Source organism: Aethalodelphis obliquidens, unplaced genomic scaffold (genome assembly GCF_003676395.1).
Source record: "Aethalodelphis obliquidens isolate GAN/ISIS:26980383/991018 unplaced genomic scaffold, ASM367639v1 scaffold60, whole genome shotgun sequence".
Taxonomy (NCBI): domain Eukaryota; kingdom Metazoa; phylum Chordata; class Mammalia; order Artiodactyla; family Delphinidae; genus Aethalodelphis; species Aethalodelphis obliquidens.
Genome location: NW_020838004.1, coordinates 23,927 through 43,371, shown reverse-complemented (window position 1 = coordinate 43,371; position 19,445 = coordinate 23,927). Strand labels below are relative to the sequence as shown.

At 34.5% G+C, this 19,445-nt stretch overlaps 1 protein-coding gene and 1 pseudogene across 2 annotated transcripts in view; one reads left to right on the top strand and one right to left on the bottom strand.

Moving 5' to 3' along the window:
- NAALAD2 (N-acetylated alpha-linked acidic dipeptidase 2) overlaps positions 1-19,445 on the bottom strand; it is a 48,692-nt gene that overhangs the window by 18,693 nt on the left and 10,554 nt on the right. For both annotated transcript variants that reach the window (XM_027087795.1, XM_027087796.1), the window contains exons 3-12: positions 17,726-17,912; positions 16,515-16,616; positions 15,687-15,812; positions 13,330-13,516; positions 9,745-9,838; positions 8,502-8,600; positions 3,473-3,558; positions 3,078-3,197; positions 2,890-2,972; positions 611-674 (exon numbers count right to left, since the gene is read on the bottom strand). In XM_027087795.1, coding sequence (XP_026943596.1) covers positions 611-674; positions 2,890-2,972; positions 3,078-3,197; positions 3,473-3,558; positions 8,502-8,600; positions 9,745-9,838; positions 13,330-13,516; positions 15,687-15,812; positions 16,515-16,616; positions 17,726-17,912 — 1,148 coding nt within the window. The remainder of the gene's footprint in view (positions 1-610; positions 675-2,889; positions 2,973-3,077; positions 3,198-3,472; positions 3,559-8,501; positions 8,601-9,744; positions 9,839-13,329; positions 13,517-15,686; positions 15,813-16,514; positions 16,617-17,725; positions 17,913-19,445) is intronic.
- Positions 4,642-5,642, top strand: LOC113610018 (mitochondrial import receptor subunit TOM6 homolog pseudogene; annotated as a pseudogene).

The following is a 19,445-nucleotide window of genomic DNA, read 5'->3' as shown; positions in this document are numbered from 1 at the left end:
GCCGCTCAGTTTGCAGAATCCTAGTTTCCCGACGAGGGATACAACCCAGGCCCACGTCAGTGAAAGCGCTGAGTCCTAACCACTGGACCGCCAGGGAATTCCCTCATTCATTCAATTCAATAGTATATATCAAGTCATTAGACTACAGCATGTCAGTAGCTAGTAAGTGTGCTTTGACATTTATCTAGAAGTAATAATACAGTGAAAGCCTATAGATACAAATGTCACATGTCAGGGTCAAAAGGAAGTCTGTAGTTTGTACTCACTTCAAATTTGCTCCAGTACATACAGGAAGTATTTCTGTATGAAATATTCTGTAGACCAATCCTTTTACTATCTGCACATGAAGAATGTAATTAAGTACTAGAATTTTAACTAGTAATCCAAGAGAGGCAAATGGTAAATATACTAAAGAAATTAGGATCAATAGCTTAGTTATGAATCATATTGATTCATTTGAATCATAATGATTTTCTCTCTGGTAAAAATGGAAAATGGAGGTATTATAGAGGTGTCTTATAGGAGAGGATAATCTTAGAAAGTTTACAAGCTGAATTTACAGACTTAAATGATGGTATACTATTTAATAACAACCCCAAATAAAATTTACCTTCTATAGATGAATCTGAGTTGATATAAGCAACGCTTCTCTCCTGAAGTGATTTTACATTCTCCTATAGTTGAAGCAAAAGTTGTTACTTAACTCACAGCATTTACAATTGTGAGAATGTAAAAAAAATAATTTAGTATAAGAGTGGTCTGCAAATACCTTTATAAATCAAATACCTATGCCTTTGACAATAATTTCTGAGAAATTATCTGATTGGTTGACAACATTAACTCAGTTAAAACAAGTAAGAAAAATATTATGATGCTGTAGCTACTGTTTATAGCAATAGCAGTGAGCCCTGAGGCAACAGCATTTTGAAAATGTGGTTCCTTGATCCCCTGCAGCAGAATATGAAGGGTAAACCTCAAGGAATCTCAGCCCCACCCCACATCTACTGAATAAGAATTGCTCAAAGTAAGGCCTGGAAATCTATAATTTTTAAAAGGTATCCCTGGCAATCCTTACCTACATTAAAGTGTGAGATCCACTGAAATTGGACACCCATGGAAATTTATCATTTTAAAAGTGAGTAATTGGAAACTTCCATTTATCTAAATATTTTTTTAAAAGATATGAAGAAAAAGAACAAAAAAGCAGGAGAATTGAGAAAAAAACAAGAGAGAAAGATGGATGGACAATAAAAAAAGATGTTCTCTCTCTCTCTCTCTCTTTCTCTGATTCACACACACACACACACACACACACATCCAAGAAAAATAAATCAGAGAAAAACTAATATCATCACCCTCAGATAAGAATATGCTGAGAGGCCACTTTACTTCTCTCTCTCTCTAGCTTTGTACCTTATAAGAACATGTTACAATAAAATCATTTAAAGCTGTGAGTGGTTATCACACAAATGAGGATTCTTGCCTCTACAGTTGCCCACACAGGCCAGATCACAGCTGACTGTGCTGTAGATAGAGTAAGCGTTCCCATTATAACAGATTTAGAGTAGAAATAAAGAAGATTCCTTAACTATATTTAAGGAAGGTGGGACTTCCCTGGTGGCTCAGTGGTTAAGAATCCAAATGTGAATGTGATCAAGAATCTGGTAGAAAACTGGAAACAGTATTGAAACTGTCTTTTAACCCACATGTATTTAAATTAATGCAAGGCATATTATATCTTGGATTTATTTTAAGCTGCTGAAATTATAGGAACAGAGACATGTATTTATATATACATATATTCATAAGAAATTACATATTTCTAAAAGTAAATGACCTTAATGAAATTTGATTCATCTAAATTAACAGTCTATTCCAAAATACATATTCATAATACCAACGTAATAGTAAAACCTCAGAATATAAATGGAATAAAGCAAAAGTGATACAAATGACTGTATGTGTGTGATTTTACTCCCATATTTATTTATTTCATATTATTATTTTAAAGTAAAGTAAGAGGAAAGGAGTCAGAAGGAAAGCATTTAAAAACTAGACACAATGGCAAGAATTATAAGACATACTTTAAAACAATTCTATAATATCTGGACTTAAAAAAGATAAATAGAGGATGGTGGAGGGAAAGTGCTTTATGGCGCATTTGCCTTTATAAAAATGCACAAGCTTACCTTGCACATTTAGGAACTTAGAGATACTCAACAGAGAGGCTAAGGGAAGAAGATAAAAGAGGGGGCCTAGGAGAGACACTTAAAGGCTAAGCATTAAGACCCAGTGACAAATAAAAATTAATCATAACTGAAGGAAAAATAAACCCTTGAAATTGTAACTCAGTTTACAAAATTATCATATTATACTCAACAATCAGGAACTTTTGTGAATGGTAAAATATACCTATGGTTACAGTTATACATGGAATCTGTAAATGTGAAATTACAATCAAAGTATAGTCACCTTAACAGAACATCTTATGTTCTCTTAGATGGAAGAACTCCAAGGAAACTTCAGAAGCTTGAAAATTAACTCCAAGCATCTGTATCAGTTTTTACATAAGTTAATTCATTTGTCAGAAACAGCCTGCTAGTTTTAACTACTTCTGGAACTTAACAGATTTTTTGCAAAACAAATACAAATAGAAACTAAAATATTTTGACAATAATAAATAAATTTGTTTGTAGCCCAATAATTAAGGGATATTCTGTTTTGCCAATCTGATATGATAGTAAAAGCAAACTCTAATTCCTAAATTCTCTTGGGTATTTATCCAAATTAAAACCATATTAGGTAATGGAACCTATCTGCGATTATCCAGAGATACATATATTTGTTCCCTGTTGAGCAAGAAAATAAGAACTTCTCTGTCTTATTTACCTCAGCCCATTCTGTGGAACCCAGAAGTCCAAATTCTTCTGCATCCCAGCTGGCAAAAATGATAGTTCTTCTTGGTCTCCAGCCTGTAATCATTGTTAACATACATAGTTAGGTACACCTGCCTAAAAACAAAGGAAAATTCAGCGAAGTCACTTTTTGTCATCACCTACCAAAGAAACATTACTTACCTCTACTCATCAGTTTGCCAAAACTCTGAACAACTTCTTGCAAAACAGAAGCCCCACTGGTTGGGTCAATACCTCCAAATACCCAGGAGTCCCGATGACCTCCCAGAATAACATACCTGTCTGGGAAAAAATGTGTTCAAAAGAACTACAACTTTGAATACATTATAAAGAGTAGTAATTTATGTTTTTAAATTAAACTTCCTCTCGCTTGAGTTTCCCCATAGAAAATAATCAACACCATAAGGTAGAGTCTTCTTTTAGAATTATACTTTTTTATTCCAAATTTAGTTGTTTCACATCAGCCAGAAAAAAATCAATTGTTGACTAAAATTTATCTTCTCTTACTCTTGTAATCTTTGTAAGAACAAAATGTCTAAAGTAATCCACCAACTCACCAGGTTCCACAGATCCTCTGATAGTTCCGATTACATTGTAAATCCTTGTGATTTTATTGATGTTATGAACACGCATTCTAACCTTCCTAGAATTTCAAAGGGAACAAATTACCTCACATAGAACATTATGTCTAACAGCTTTCTTCCATTGTTTTATTATGAGAAATCTCAGAAGTACAGAAAACTGTATAATAGGACAATAAATTCCCAAATACCCACCACATAAATTCAATAATTGTAATATTGTTGAATCACTTGCAAGAAAGTTGCAGACATCATGACAGGTCACTCCTGTGTACTTAAGCATGCTCCTTAAAGCCAAATTTTAAAAACCAAATATCAATATTTTATATTTTTCCTCCCTCATAGCTCTACTGTTGATATTTATTTAAAGTTCAAAATATTCTATTATTAAACATGTCTTGGGTATTCATTCTAAAATTTTTAAATACACCCTATACAATTACAAAAAATAAGGGAGACAGCCCATTATCTATTAAAGGTCAAAGAAGCTTATTTTTAATGTGTTTTATATTTATATTAATTCCTGCTATTCAGTAACATTTTCCAAGATTATTGAAATAGTCTATCAGTACATTGTTAAAGGGCTGACTGAATGCTGCCTATAAGAAACATGATAAATTCTATTGTTAAATGGCAATTTGAGAAGCACCTGCTAAAATGTACAAGACAACTATACGATGAAACCTTTCCAGGTCATCACTGTTGATTCTGATTTGGGCCTGCCTTTTAAATATTCATTCATCAATTATAATTAACCAACTTAGAATTCACAGGAAAGAACAATCAAGCTCAGAAAGTCAGAAAAAAATGCCATTCACGTTTTATAAATCAAAAATGATATGGGAACATGTTGAGCCTCTTTTTCACAAAGGAACAAAAGTTTTTAATCTATGGTGGGCTTACAGAAGGTGGGCAGGGAACCTACTTAGTACTTCTTTTTTTCGGTACGCGGGCCTCTCACTGTTGTGGCCTCTCCCGTTGCGGAGCACAGGCTCCCGACGCGCAGGCTCAGCGGCCATGGCTCACGGGCGCAGCCATTCCGAGGCATGTGGGATCTTCCCGAACCGGGGCACAAACCCTTGTCCCCTGAATCAGCAGGCGGACTGTCAACCACTGCGCCACCAGGGAAGCCCGGTACTTCATTTTTGAATGGAAGAACAAACAAGTCAAATCCTGTATATTGTTAAGTGCAAATTCTGGTTTTTCTCCCCCTAAAAGTACACTGTGCTTCTGAATGCATACGTAATTCATGTGCAGTATTCAACTAAAAGTGCCTTTGGGGGAAAACTAATCAATGGATGTTGTTTTGCATTTTAAGACATTAAGTAAAAGATTTATTTTTACTAGAATGATAAAAATTAATAGCAAAAATACTCTTTAGCATGTTTCTAAGTATATGAGCCTAAGATCTATTAGTAAGAAAGCCAGTTTCATTGATGTATGTCATTAAATGAAGAAAATTAAGTAAAAAATACTGTAACAATGAAGAATGAGGAAAAAAATCTATTTTAATCTAAACATGAAAATAAACTGGCTATCTGCTCAGATTCTCAAAGAAGCTCATCTACATCTTTAATCCTTATATCTTTCTGGTTTTTAGTATCATTGACTCCAGAAGTACCTAAAAGAATTATCTAGAGAGGTGCTGCTATGGCTTCCAGTGGGGTTGGTGTGAACGATGTGGGCTCAGCAAATAAAGTTCCCGAAATTCTGAAATTCTGGACAACTTGGGAGATTGACTTTGGTGCGTCTACTGCTTCACCACCAATAGGAATGACTTCCAGAGGAATTTGATCCTCAGTTTGGGACTCTTTGCTGTGGGAGTTTGGCTGGACAGGAATTTGAGTGACAATGACCTAAAGGCATCTCAGCCAGGGGTGTAGCCATAAAAACACATAGAACCCCTGTGCTGTATCTGAACCTTCCAAACACAGTGCCTCCCATCTGTGACCATTACACGACTTGCCCTGATGGCAACTGAAGTTTGATTCAGATGGGCAAATTTCCTTCCCTGCCTTGTAATAGAGAAGAACTTCTTGTACTCTATTACAAGTTATTCATTAAGGGATGTAGCCTATAAACTTAAATTATAGATAATGGCCCATCTCTGGGAACCCTGCTTCCCAGGTAATGAACATTAAGTTAAAATATCTTTTTTTAAGCTCACAGGAAACAACCTGACCAGGCCCACCAGTGAATGACTGCAGGGAGGAAGAAATTAACACATCCCCTCTGCAGGCTGACAGGAACCAGGAAATGTTTGACTTTACTCCCTCCCCTTTTAGTATGAAAGGAGCCTGAATTCTAACTCAGGCAAAATGGTTCTTTGGGGCACGCCATCTTCTCGGTCTGTTGGCTTTCCGAATAAAGTAGTTATTCCTTGCCCCAGCAGCTCATCTCTCAATTATTGGCTGGTCGTACAGCGAGCGATAGAGCTTAGACTTGGTAACAGCCTGATTTCCTTTTCTTTGCTGAGTCTATTCAGAACACCCATCTCTGGTCAGCAGGCAGGTTTCAGCTAAAGTGTTGTCCTCTATTCCTTAAAGTTCTGTACATAGTTCCTAAGTTTCTGAAGAGTATGGTCTTTGCTCTTGTCTTTGTTCTTGATCTAATCTAATGGTATTTTAACAAATATTTGAAATAGAGATTATGCACAAAAGAAAAAAAAAGAATTATCTACAGTTGACCCTTGAGCAGCATGAGTTTGAACTGCATAAGTGCCCTTACACGTGGATTTTTTTCACTAAATATGCACTACAATACTACATGATCCGCAGCTGTTTGAATACACAGATGCGAAACCTCAGATATGGAGGGCTAACTGTAAAGTAATATGCAGATTTTTGACAGGCGGGGGGCTGGTGCCCCTAACCTCTGTGTTGTTTGAGGGTCAACTGTATTTGTTTGTCCTGTTATCACCTCAAACTCATCATGTTCCAAATAAACTAAACTTCAGAATGTAGGCTCCACAGGGCAGGGATTTTTGCCTGTTTTGTACACTGCTGAATCCCCAGTACCCAGAATGGTACAAGGGGTATAGTAAATGCTCAGTAAATAATTGTGAATTGAATGAATATACTCCTGTGTGGAAAAACTGAGAACAACCTTAGCTCAACCATCAGAGTTACCTCTGCCTATCATTATCTTTGACTAGACTATTTTACAACTCTGTAGTGACAGAACTTAACTTGTAGTAATGTAGTAATACAAATAATTCATGCCCACTGAAATGCACAATTTCTCTAGTGAACGTTCAATTGACTTACTTCCCCCAATGTGGAAGAAATCAGTTTTTCAGCTATTAAGCGCACTCATTTCAGCATTCCTAAGGAGCTCGTTTTTTGTACCATCTTTGAATTCTCCTTCGAACCAGTTTTAACTCCTTTCTGGTCCCCTTATTAATTAATGCATTAAATAAAATTTTTACACATGTTCAGTTTATATTTGTATGAGAATTATGGTTTTACTTAAAAAAAAAATCCTTTATCGTTTTTGAAGTCCCACTGAGACGTACATGGACTCTGCTTGAAGAACCAAGAATGGGCAGCTTAAAACCAGACATGTCTTCTTTTGGCTCTCAGATGTAAATCCCAAGCAGCAGTAGAATTTTAAATTTGCTGAAACTCTGTATCTCTAACTTAATTTTTTTCTACTGATTCTGTGTTTTGTTTATGTTTCTAGTTTGCTTACAGTAGGTAAATTATTCCCTATTTGTGGTAGCAATGTTTAAGAATTTAAGGTTTCATGCCTTGTCATTTGGCAATCTCTGTAAATGGATCCACAGATTATCAACATCTCTTTTGGGTGAGAAATTACATACATAGTCCTGTTTTTAGCAATTTTTTAAAAAAATTTGTGTATCTGCCCATTTTGAGTTAAAATCAAATAGGATTTTGTGCCCATGGTGAAGGTGAACAGTTTTTTGATATCTTGACCAAGTAAATGTTCTCTTTCTGAGTTTACTCTTGAACTGTGACTGAAGCTATATGTTTATTGATTTCTCTGTCTGTATGTTTCTGTTTATAAATCAGAAAGGCCTATATCTTTCATTGTGTGCCTCTAGACAGTATTAATAATTAGACAATAAAGTCTTTTATATTGAACTCCATTCTAATTGAGAGATAGAGATAAATAAGCACTTATATAAAAATATTTCTAAAATCCCCATAAAATAAAATTGAACTTCTAATACTTTAAAAGTTCAGAAATTAAAAAACATTCTAAGAATACAATTTCACATTGTTAAAGTAAATTGTTAGCAAACAAGACTGATTTAATCATTTTAGCTTAATAAAAACAGCTATATTTTCTCTGATTTATCAGTGTTAAGTTTCCCTTCCTCTCTACATTTCAAGCAAATCAAAGTAGGTAAAGTTCTGATCATGTCATGATGTTCTGCAACTCTGTATAAGCTGTTCTCTGCCTCTGGCATTTCCTGCCTATCTTGATACAGTGGAAAACTTATTTTTTCTGTAGAATTAAGCTCAATGAACACATATTCTGTGATCACTCCTCGAAGTGCTCTCATGGGTTAATAACAATAATACCCAAAATGCTAAGTGTATTGAGCCTTACAGTAGTTACTTGCTTACCCATTTTAACTCATCTAACCCACCCACACAGGAAGTGATCAACAAAGGTTGGCTCCTTTCTCTCTTCTCTTTTACTCCTTCCCTCAAGTTAACCTAGTGCTTCACATGCATAGCATTTTGACAGTTATCTGAAAAACTTAAAAAGGTTAGGTGAAGAGGGAAGTTAAAATGTTAAACCTATAACTCAAATGTAATTTTTGAGATTTACAAAACAAATGCTGTGATATCACTGTTGGAAGAAGAATTTAATACATCATTCCATAAGTAATTCTTAAGCAATATAAAATAATTATTCATTATGAAAAAATGAGAAAAAGAAGATAAGCAAAATATACCTGGCAGAATATTTATCTTGACATTTTTCCATTAAACATATAAACCTTTTCTAGGATACTAAAGTAACATAAAATTACCTGAAAGAATCATGTCCTATGAAGCCAGGCCCGATATTATAATTCACCTTAAGACTTCCCTTCCAGCTCTCATCTGGTGGAGCAGTTCCTCCCAAATAGCTGTCAGGAGAACACAAAAATGACAGATAAATGCTGAGCATCACCGTTTCTTAGAAGAAATCATAAAGTGTGATGATGAGATATTTCACTCATTCATTTAACAAGTATATATTGAGGATTTACTAAGTGCCAGGTACTGTAAAATTTCCTTGCCTTGTGGAGCTTACATTCTAGTGAGAGAGCCATAACTGAGATAAATGAGGAAAATGTTTAATATATTACTGATAAGAGCCAAGGAGGGGAATTCCCTGGCGGTCCAGTGGTTAGGACTCGGCACTTTCACTGCCTGGGCCTGGGTTCAGTCCCAGGTCGGGGAACTAAGATCCCGCAAGCCCCACAGCATGGGCAAGAAAACAAAAAGAGCTAAGGAGAAAAAAAACCAACCAAGATAGTGAGGGGAAATGGGAAGCATCAGCCTTCCTACTTTTGACTTTAATTATTTACATAGGGAAGCATTAGGTCCAAGAAATCCTGAACATGTGAAATTCATGACTGTGTTAAAGAGAAGAAATTTCTAGAAAAGCTGCTGATTATATAGTAGCCACTCACAAAGCAATTACCAAATTGTATTGGTACATACATTAAACAAAAATAGAAGTTAGGTGATTTGAAAAGCAACACAGTTATACAATACAATAATAACAAACATTAACTGAATATCATATTATAGATACTTTATATACATGATCTCATCTACTTCTCATAATAACTCTGTCAGGGAGAAACTATTTCTGTCTTCATTTTACAGAGAAGGAAACTGAGTCAGAGAAAGATTGAGTAACTGGTATAAGTTCACACATCTGGTAAGTGGTAGACATTACCACATTTTTAAAATGCAGGTCACATACAAATATCGAATGAAGATCTAAGAAAATCTAACTGCTTGAAAAATCTCAAATCAGTATTTTTATCTTTGGACATAGTTTTGCTTTTGAGACTTTCATTTGTAGCAAACAAAGTAATGTATTCTTATTATTTCTTAGTCATTAAACTGACTGCTCTTCTCTTATGGAAAAAAAAGAAGATGTGGTCTGTTTTTCCAATTTCAGGAGCCATTCTGATACAAAACATATTCGTTTTAGAAGAGAAAATGGGCATACTAGTGTAAAATATCTTATTCTCAAATCCAACTAGAAAATTATACCGTAATAATATTTCTGCATCATTATATCCAATGGGATGTACAGGGATTTGAGGGATTCCCACTCCTTCTTCAACATCAAGTCTGAAAGTGTACTCTGCAAAAATCAATTACATAAGAGGAAAATGATTGAAGAATCTGAGCAAGGGGTATAAAGGAATTTCTTTTATTACTATTGCAAATTAGCTATACGTTTGAAATGATATTCAAAATTTAAAGTTCCCCAAAAGTCAATTATTGTTTTATCTAATATGGTCTATTTAATTTAAAAGTAAAAAATTAAATCATTTACACTTTAATATAAAATCAGTTATAGGGATTACAGACTCCCCAACTTGCTTTGACATTTCACGTAATTCTCTTGAATTTTACAAGAATATTTTATTTCCTCAAGGATATCTCAAATCCTTCTTAAAGAAGCTTCAGTTAACCAGATACCTGGAAAATGCATCCCAGATTCTGAAACTAGAAAGAATTGTAAAAAAAAAATTAAAGGGAATTTATGAGATATTGTGAATAAGTGATAAGGTTCTTACTCAAACAGTAAAAATATTCTCCTTAAAGGAAGATGAAAAGTATTGTCAGGCTTAAAACCTAATTGGGACTTTGGCTTTCAGCCAAAATAGAGTTCTCTAGAGCATTATTACCATTATCTTAGAAAAAAGGGAGGTTTCAGGACTTCCCTGGTAGTCCAGTAGTTAAGACTCCGAGCTCCCAGTGCAGTGGTCCCAGGTTTGATCCCTGTCAGGGAACTAGATCCCATATGCCACAACGAAGATCCTGCATGCCGCAACTAAGACCCAGAGCAGCCAAATAAATAAATAAATAAATATTTTTTAAAAAGAAGAAGAAAAAAGGGAGGTTTCAAACAAGTGACATCAGATTCCACTTAAGAAAGTAAAAAAGAAGAGCAAATACAGCAAAAATAAGCAGGAGAAAGGATATACTAAACATCAGAGCAGAAATCTGAGAAATAGGAAACAGAAAAATGATGGAGATTATCAATGAAATCCAAAGCTGGTTCTCTGAGAGGATTAATAAAATTGATAAATCTCTAGCAAGACAAATCAGGAAAAGAAGAAAAAAGATATAAATTGCTAATATCAGGAATAAAGACAAGAATAGCACTCCAGTACCTGCAGAAAAAGAGAGAAAAAGAGAGAGAGAATGTATTATGAACAACTCTAAACCCATAAATTTGACAACTTAGATGAAATGGACAAAATTCTTAAACAACACAAACTACCAAATCTCACTAAAAACTACCTATTTAGGTTACCAAATAGGTAACCTAAACAGCCATGTATCTATTAAAGAAATTGAATTTGTAGTTAAAAACATTCCTACGAAAAAAACACCAGGCCCATATGGATTCACTGAAGGATTCTACAAACATTCACAGACAAAAATCAAACCCATTCTATATAAACACTTGCAGAAAAATGAAGAAGATGAAATAGTTCTTAACTCATTCCATGAAGCCAACGTTACTGTTACCAAGATGAGACAGAGATATTACAAGAAAATAAATTGATAGCAGTAAGGGATAAACAATATCCCTTATTACTAAAGACAGATTCTTAATAAAATTTTAGCAAAAATCCAATAATATACCAACACTATGAAAAGAATAATACATTGTGACCAAGTAGAGTCTGTCCCAGGATGTTGTGGTTTAACATTCAAAAATCAATCTGGGGAGTCCCCTGGTAGCTTAGTGGTTAGGATTCTGGGCTTTCACTGCCATGGCCCAGGTTCAATACCTGGTTGCGGAACATCCTGCAAGCTGTGCAGCATGGCCAAAAAAAAAAAAAAAAAAAAACCATCAATCTGTATAATTGAAAAAACATAAATATGAACAACTTAAGATCACTTCAATAGATGCAGTAAAAGCATTTGACAAGGGGCTTCCCTGGTGGCACAGTGGTTGAGAACCCACCTGCCAATGCAGGGGACGTGGGTTCAAGCCCTGGCCCGGGAAGATCCCACATGCCGCGGAGCAACTAAGTCCGTGTGCCACAACTACTGATCTTGTGCTCTAGAGCCTGCGAGCCACAACTACTGAAGCCTGCATGCCTACAGCCCATGCTCCGCAACAAGAGAAGCCACTGCAATGAGAAGCCCGCACACCACGAGGAAGAGTAACCCCAGCTCGCCACAACTAGAGAAAGCCCATGCATAGCAACGAAGACCCAACACAGCCATAAATAAATTAATTTATTAATTTATTAATTTATTAAATTAAAAATAAAATAACATTTCTATTTACTAGGAATGACCAACTGGAAATTGAAATTTAAAATGTAATTTAAAACAGCATAAAACTTTGAAATTTTTATGGGTAAATGTGAAAATAGACATGCATGGTCTGTACAGTGAAACTACAAACATGCTGAGAGAAAGTAAAGAATACCTAAGTAAATGGAGAGTTGTGCCATATTCATGGATCAGAAGATTCAATATTTTTAAAATGTCAATTCTGCTCAAACTGACCTATAGGTTTAATTCAATCTCAAATCAACCTCCCAGGAGACTTTTTGGTAGAAATTGATAAGTTGGTTCTAAAATTCACATGGGAAGGACCTAGAATAGCTACCAAAACTTTGAAAAGAATTGTAACTTGGAGGATGTACATATCTATTAGAACGTAAAGTTAACAAGATTGACCATACTAAGTGTTGACGACGGTGTAGCAGCTGGAACACTCATACACTGCTGCTGCAATATAAAATGGTACAACCAATTTGGAAAACAATTTGAAAATCATCTATCGTATTATCCAGCCGTGCCATTTCTATGTATTTACTCAAGAGAAATAAAAACATATGTACATATAAAGACTTGCATACAACTGTTCATAGCTTTATGTGTAATATCTCCAAAACTTAAAGCAATCCAAATTTCCAACAAAAAGTAAATGAATAAACAAACTGTAGAGTATCCATTCAATGGAATACCATTCATCAAAAAAAAAAAAGAAATGAAATACTGACACAGACATCAACATAAATGAATCTAAAAATAACTATACTGACAGAAAGAAAATCAATGATTTCCTAGGGATTGGCAGGGAGGGGGTAGGGTTGAGAGGAAGGCTGTACAAAAAGATGAGAGGAAACTTTTTTGGGTAATGGATATGTTCATTATCTTGATTGTGGATATGGTTATGCAGATGTCAAAACTTTTCACATTCCACATATTAAATAACACAAAAAAACCATTGGTATTTTTAAAAATAGAAATACATGATCTACAGAAGAATAAAATCGTTAGACAATTCAGAAACCCTAAGTTCTGGTTTGGTAAGAGTAATATTACTTTGGACATAAGAATCTGTGTTTCTGAACCTCTACTAAAGGTAGAGAGAGAATTGAACTGACCCATTCCCCTCTCCATGTCCTCACTTCATGAAAATTTAAAACTGAAATAAAAGGGAAATGCTTTTGAATTCCTAGCAATAGCAATCCAAAATATAATTGCACACAGTTTTGATGTTATTCTATAGATGCTTGCTTGCTTTTATGCCTTCTATAAGGGCAAGTAATATTTTTGCAAAAATGAGTGGACCATAACAGGCTTATCTATTACCTTTAGCTGGATAGCCTGGAGTGAGCGGGTCACCAGCACCATTCAAGTTTAACACATTCCCTCTCTGGGCTGCAGTTCCAGGAAGGTTCCATCCTTTTGGGTATGGCTGTACCCCAGGGGCAGAGTAGTCAGCTGGATCTGAGTACAAGATGATTCCTTTGGCTCTTCCTAACATGGCATTTTTAACCTACAGGGGCAATGTGCAATCCATAATGTAGAAATGGAAAATGACCGATTTACAAATCTAAGAACAAATCAATTTAATGACATAAGGAAATATATACACTTTTATCATCACACTGTTACACATTCAGTTCTCTTTGCCTTGAATACAATTTCTGTCTTGGTAGACTTAACAACTCTCATTATTCAACATAACTCCAAACAAGTTATTGCCTTTTCTGTGAAGCATTCCTATTATCACTAAAACTGCAAAATTAATGTCTCCCTTCTTGGTACGTCTTCTATATTTTGTATATAATTACATTACAAGATGGATTAAAGCATTATAAAATACGTTTTAAACATCTTTCTCCCCTACTACATTGAGGCTGTTTTTGAGAATGGGACACTGTCTTACTCATTTTTAACTATCTACCCGCCAACATTTAGTACATCATAGAGTAAGCATGATGTAAATATTTGTGGAACTAAACTAATTTAAAATTCTACACAGGTGAAGTCCCTGGCGGTCCACTGTTAACACTCTGCAGTCTCACTGCAGAGGGCCCGGGGTCAATCCCTGGTTGGGGAGCTAAGATACCACAAGCCACGCCGTGTGGTCAAAAAATAAATAACATAACATAAAACATAAAATTCTACACAGAACATAGTGTGTGAAACATTGCCCATAGTGTTTTGTAAACATTTTTTCTAACAATTCAAACTGATCACAAATAGGAAAATCTCTCCTGTAAGATACTGAATTCTTTACTACCAGAAGTATTATAGCGAATGATAGATAACTATCAGTCAACTTAAACACTTTCCAGTATTCAGAAAGCACTCTTTTATAATATTAGAAAGAGTAAAATCTGGCACAACTCAATGATGCCCATCAAACTTTTGAAATAATATACAATTGACCGTTGAACAATGCAGGGTTAATCCAAGAATAACTTATAGTTGGCCCTCTGTATCCGCCATGCCTCTGCATCCGCGGGTTTAACTAACGTCCAACCATGTAGTATTGTACTACTTATTATTGAAAAATATCCACGTATATGTGGACCCATGCAGTTCAAATCTGTGTTGTTCAAGAGTCAACTGTGCATTATGATTTAGTCATTCAACTTCTAGGAATGAATCTATATTACAAAAATCTTCACACGAATGTTCAAGTACATATGGACAAAGAAGCCAACAATATAATTATTTTAATAGTAACAAATTTAAGACAAGCCAAGGATCTGTCAACAGAGCAATGGTTAAATAAACTGCTTATCAATTCTGTGAAATACTACATAGCCATCTAAAGTAATGAGGTATTTACTTGATAAGCAGTTACCGAGAAATTACTAAGTACCGGTAACCATCCTAAGCGCTGTCAAACCTAAAGTCGATTAATCCTACTGAGGATTCTAAGAGATTAGTGTTATTATTAGCATTCCTATTTCACATATGAGGAAACACTGGCACAGAGAGGTTAACTAACTTGCTCACAGGAAAAGATCTAGAGAATAGGGGGCGCAGACCAGATCAGAACCCAGGTTGTATGGATCTAGCTACCTATACTCTTAACCACTTTATTATACAACTCTCAATGTGTTGACATGGAAGAATACCCTTGAGTTATTATTGAGAGAAAAAATAAAGTTATACAATATATAGTATCTAATGCCCTCTTTGTAAAAAAAAAATTATGTAATATGAGTATATGGAGAATACTTATATTCATATAATATATTCATATTTCATAGGCCTGGAAAGACCTGTTAAGATTGATTATGTCTGGGCAATGAAATTGAGTAATACATGGGAGATTTTCATTTTTTAGGTTATACAGAATTTCTTCAATTAAATAAAAAATAACATTGCTTTGGTAATAAAACTATTAAGAATAATTTCCCTTTCTAGATATGTGAGGTAGCAAAAAAACAAACAAGAAAACCTCAAAAATAAACCAGGATTTTCTGTGTTACCACGAAAATAGCAAATTTACATATATATATATATATATATATGTGTGTGTGTGTGTGTGTGTGTGTGTATATATATATGTGTATATATATATATATATATATATACACATATATATATATATAAAGCAATTTTGGAAACCATAATGCAAGCTGATCATTTATATTCACAGGTTATATCCTGTCTTTTTCCCTCTAGAAAAGCAAATAACACAATACTTTATTTCCTCTGAAGATTTTCCCATATCTTGCAATAACAATTTTTCCAGTGCAGTTGATATTCATCTCTCTTTCTAGTTTGAAAAAGTCTTCAGTACGAGCGTAGTTTACATATACAAGCTCCCCCTGTGGGAAAACAAAAATAAAACAAAATAAAAAATACATAATACTGCTATAATTAAAAAGAAAACCAAAGAATAAGTTTGCTCCGCAATACTGCATCATCAAAAGTTATCTTTCCTGCCTTGGGCTTAATAAACAGATCCATGCTAATTCTGTAGAAGTCTTTAAAAATATTTCAGTATCCTGAAAGTTTAAAAAAAAAAAAAAGACAATATGTAAAACATTTTAGACAGTGTGCTCTGTCTTGAGGAAATTATTAGCATATCCTGAGCCATGGGAAATAGAATAAATAAAAGTAATTTTTTAAATCCTAACTATGTTTGACTTCCAACCATGGTATTAGTTTAAGAATTTCTGTGGTATGATTTATAAATTCAGATCTATAAATCTATAACAAAGTCAGACTATGAACAAAGGAAAAAAGCTTGAAAACCATCTATTGTCATTACTGAATTAAAGACATGTTCAGCAGTTTCTTAATTATTTCAAAGAGTGGCATCTGCTTATCAGGGTCCAATTTTCATGTATTTATTTTATTTTTTTCTTTTTCTTTTTTAAAAATTATTTTTAGGAAGGCTGTATATAGCATCAAACCTCAAAGTATGAATTAGCATGTATGATCCACCTAATCTTGGTTTTAGTCCTCTACATAGGTTTCTTTAAAAAGGATTTAAAAACTTGAATAAAAAATGTCTTTTATTTTACCTCTGGTGTGCCCTGCGGTGAAAAGGCATTATAGGGTGGTACAATATTTTTAACATCCTCATATCCATCTGGTGGTGGCTCATGGTATGATGTATTGAAAATCTAGCAAGAATTGAAACACATGAAGTTAGAATTATTTCAGATTGCTATTAAGGAATAATGCATTTTGTGGGCAAAAGACCTAAATAGACACTTCTCCAAAGAAGACATACAGATGTCAAACAGACACAGGAAAAGATGCTCAACATTGCTAACCATCAGAGAAATGTAAATGGAAACCACGATGAGGTATCACCTCACAGTGGTAAGAATGGCTATCATCAAGAAGTCTACAAACAACATATGCTTGAAAAAACCATAATGGAAAAGAATATAAAAAAAAAGAATGTCTCTATGTGTATAACTGAGTCACTTTGCTGTAAAGCAGAGATTGGCATAGCATTGTAAATCAACTATACTTCAAAGAAATTTTAAAAAAACAAATGCTGGAAAAGGTGTGGAGAAAAGGGAACCCCCCTACACTGTTAGTGGGAATGTAAGTTGGTACAGCCACTATGGAGAACAGTATGGAGGTTCCTTAAAAAACTAAAAATAAAGCTACCATATGATTCAGCAATCCTACTCCTGGGCATATATCCAAAAAAGACAAAAAATCTAATTCAAAAAGGTACATACACCCAAATGTTCACTATTTACAATAGCCAAGACATGGAAACAACCCAAGTGCCCATCAACAGATGGTTGTTTTAATAAGATGTAGTTTATATATACAATGGAATATTACTCAGCCATAAAAAAGAATGAAATTGCCATTTGCAGCAACATGGGTAGACCTAGAGAATATCATGCTAAGTGAAGTAAGTCAGAAAGAGGAAGACAAATATATGATATCACCTATATGTGGAATCTAAAAAATAATATAAGTGAATCTATATACAAAAGAGAAAGACTCACAGACATAGAAAATAAACTTATGATTACCAAAGAGGGAAGAGGGGGAGGGATAAAATAGGAGTATGGGATTAACAGATACACACTACTATATATAAAGTAGATAAGCAACAAAGATTTACTGTATAACACAGGGAACAATATTCAATATCTTATAATAACCTATAATGGAAAATAATCTAAAAATATATATATATTAAAAAAAAACTAAATCACTTTGCTATACACCTGAAAGTCACACAATATTGTAAAACAATCACCTCATTTCCATGTTCATCCGTGATTGATATGTAGTTGGCATTTGTCTCATTAGGGTAAGACAGGAGAACATCATAATGAACCAACTTGGCTGAATCAAGTCCAGATTTCTTCCACTGGGTTTGGATTTTCTTGGCCAGCAGCAAATTTTGTTCTGTTCCTGCCAGATGAGGTAGCTCTGTAAAAGAACTAAAATGAAAATAAAAGGAGGAGTTAAAGACTATATTCAGAAAATGTACCTGAGAACTATTCTAGATGCATAACTCATATTTTAGGCATTAAGTTATCATTTCTATAACAGGGATATAAAAAACCCAGCTAGAGCTTTCTAGATATGCCAGTTTTTAAATATTTGTGTGTAACTGCAGTTTTCACACTATGTTCCCACAGAAAAGAACACATCCCATGGTGAACACATTCAATCAGCAGAGGTTCAGGTATGAGAAAACATGCTGGAAGGATGGCATGCGTCTACATCAGTGGTGCTAACTTCTTGCTGCTTAACAGGAAATGAGGACATTCTGAAAAACAGATCATAATGTTTGCCAGAGACCAGTTGGGCAGTCTTGTTAACATACACTTCTACTGCTGTTTTCATGCTATTGTACGCAGTTGTCTATTTATCTCATTGAAGCTAGAGTCCATGCATTTTTATTTGTATATTCCCTAATGCTCAACACTGGCCTGTTACCCAGGAATTACACAATACAGGTTTGTTGAACTGAATTTGAGCAATGTTCTCTAGGTTCTGAGTCTAAATGATTTGGAACAGTTAAATGACTTCACAGACATAGTTCTGAATGAAATTCACTTGGCTTGAGGTAAATAATATTTTAAAAGTTTCCCAAACCCTCTCCCTCCATAAGTAGGGTAATGATACTTTCGTAGATTGTTTTTTTAATCAACCATAGTACAACCAAAAAAGACAGACAGTAAAGAAAAACCAGTACTTATTGAAAACTTACTATATGCCAGGAACTGGAACAGGTATTTCACCTGGGCTTTCTCATTCAATCCTCACCACCCTTCTGCCATTGTCCCCGTTTTGCAAATAAGGAAACAGAGAGTAGTTAAATACCTTGTCCATAATTTCCTAAGTATTAAATGCCAGGGCTGGCATCTGAAAGTTGCAGTTGTCTGACCTTGAGAAATTGTGTTATTTTTAAATCATTCATCTGATCATTTTGATCAACTGCTTTTAAAACCCTTCTATCTTCTACATTATAAAGTTCACACTAGGCATGGCATTTGCGCCCTTTTTCAAATAATCCACTGTTTCACCTTTCCAGCTTCATTTCCCACCACTCACCTTTATCACTTCTTCACTCTATATCATTTAATATGTTAATTGGTCTCCTAAAATGACCACCATTGTTAGCCTTTGCACAAGATCTTCTCTCAGACATAAATATCATCCTATTTACATGAATCTCCCTGTATCACCACTGCTAGTCATTCACCTTCCCCACCTGTAAGCTATTAATCATCCATTAGGACTCTTCAAGCATATTCTCCTCTGTGAAGCTTTCCACTTCTATATCATTAAGTCAAAGCTGCAAGTTACTGATATTTAATATTGTACAATATTTGTAAAAAAAATATTAATGTGTTTGTAGACAGAAGTTATTTTACATGCATAGTAAAACCACTGAGGCTAGGGATAGTTAAAATTCTACTTCAGGGCTTCCCTGGTGGTGCAGTGGTTAAGAATCCACCTGCCAA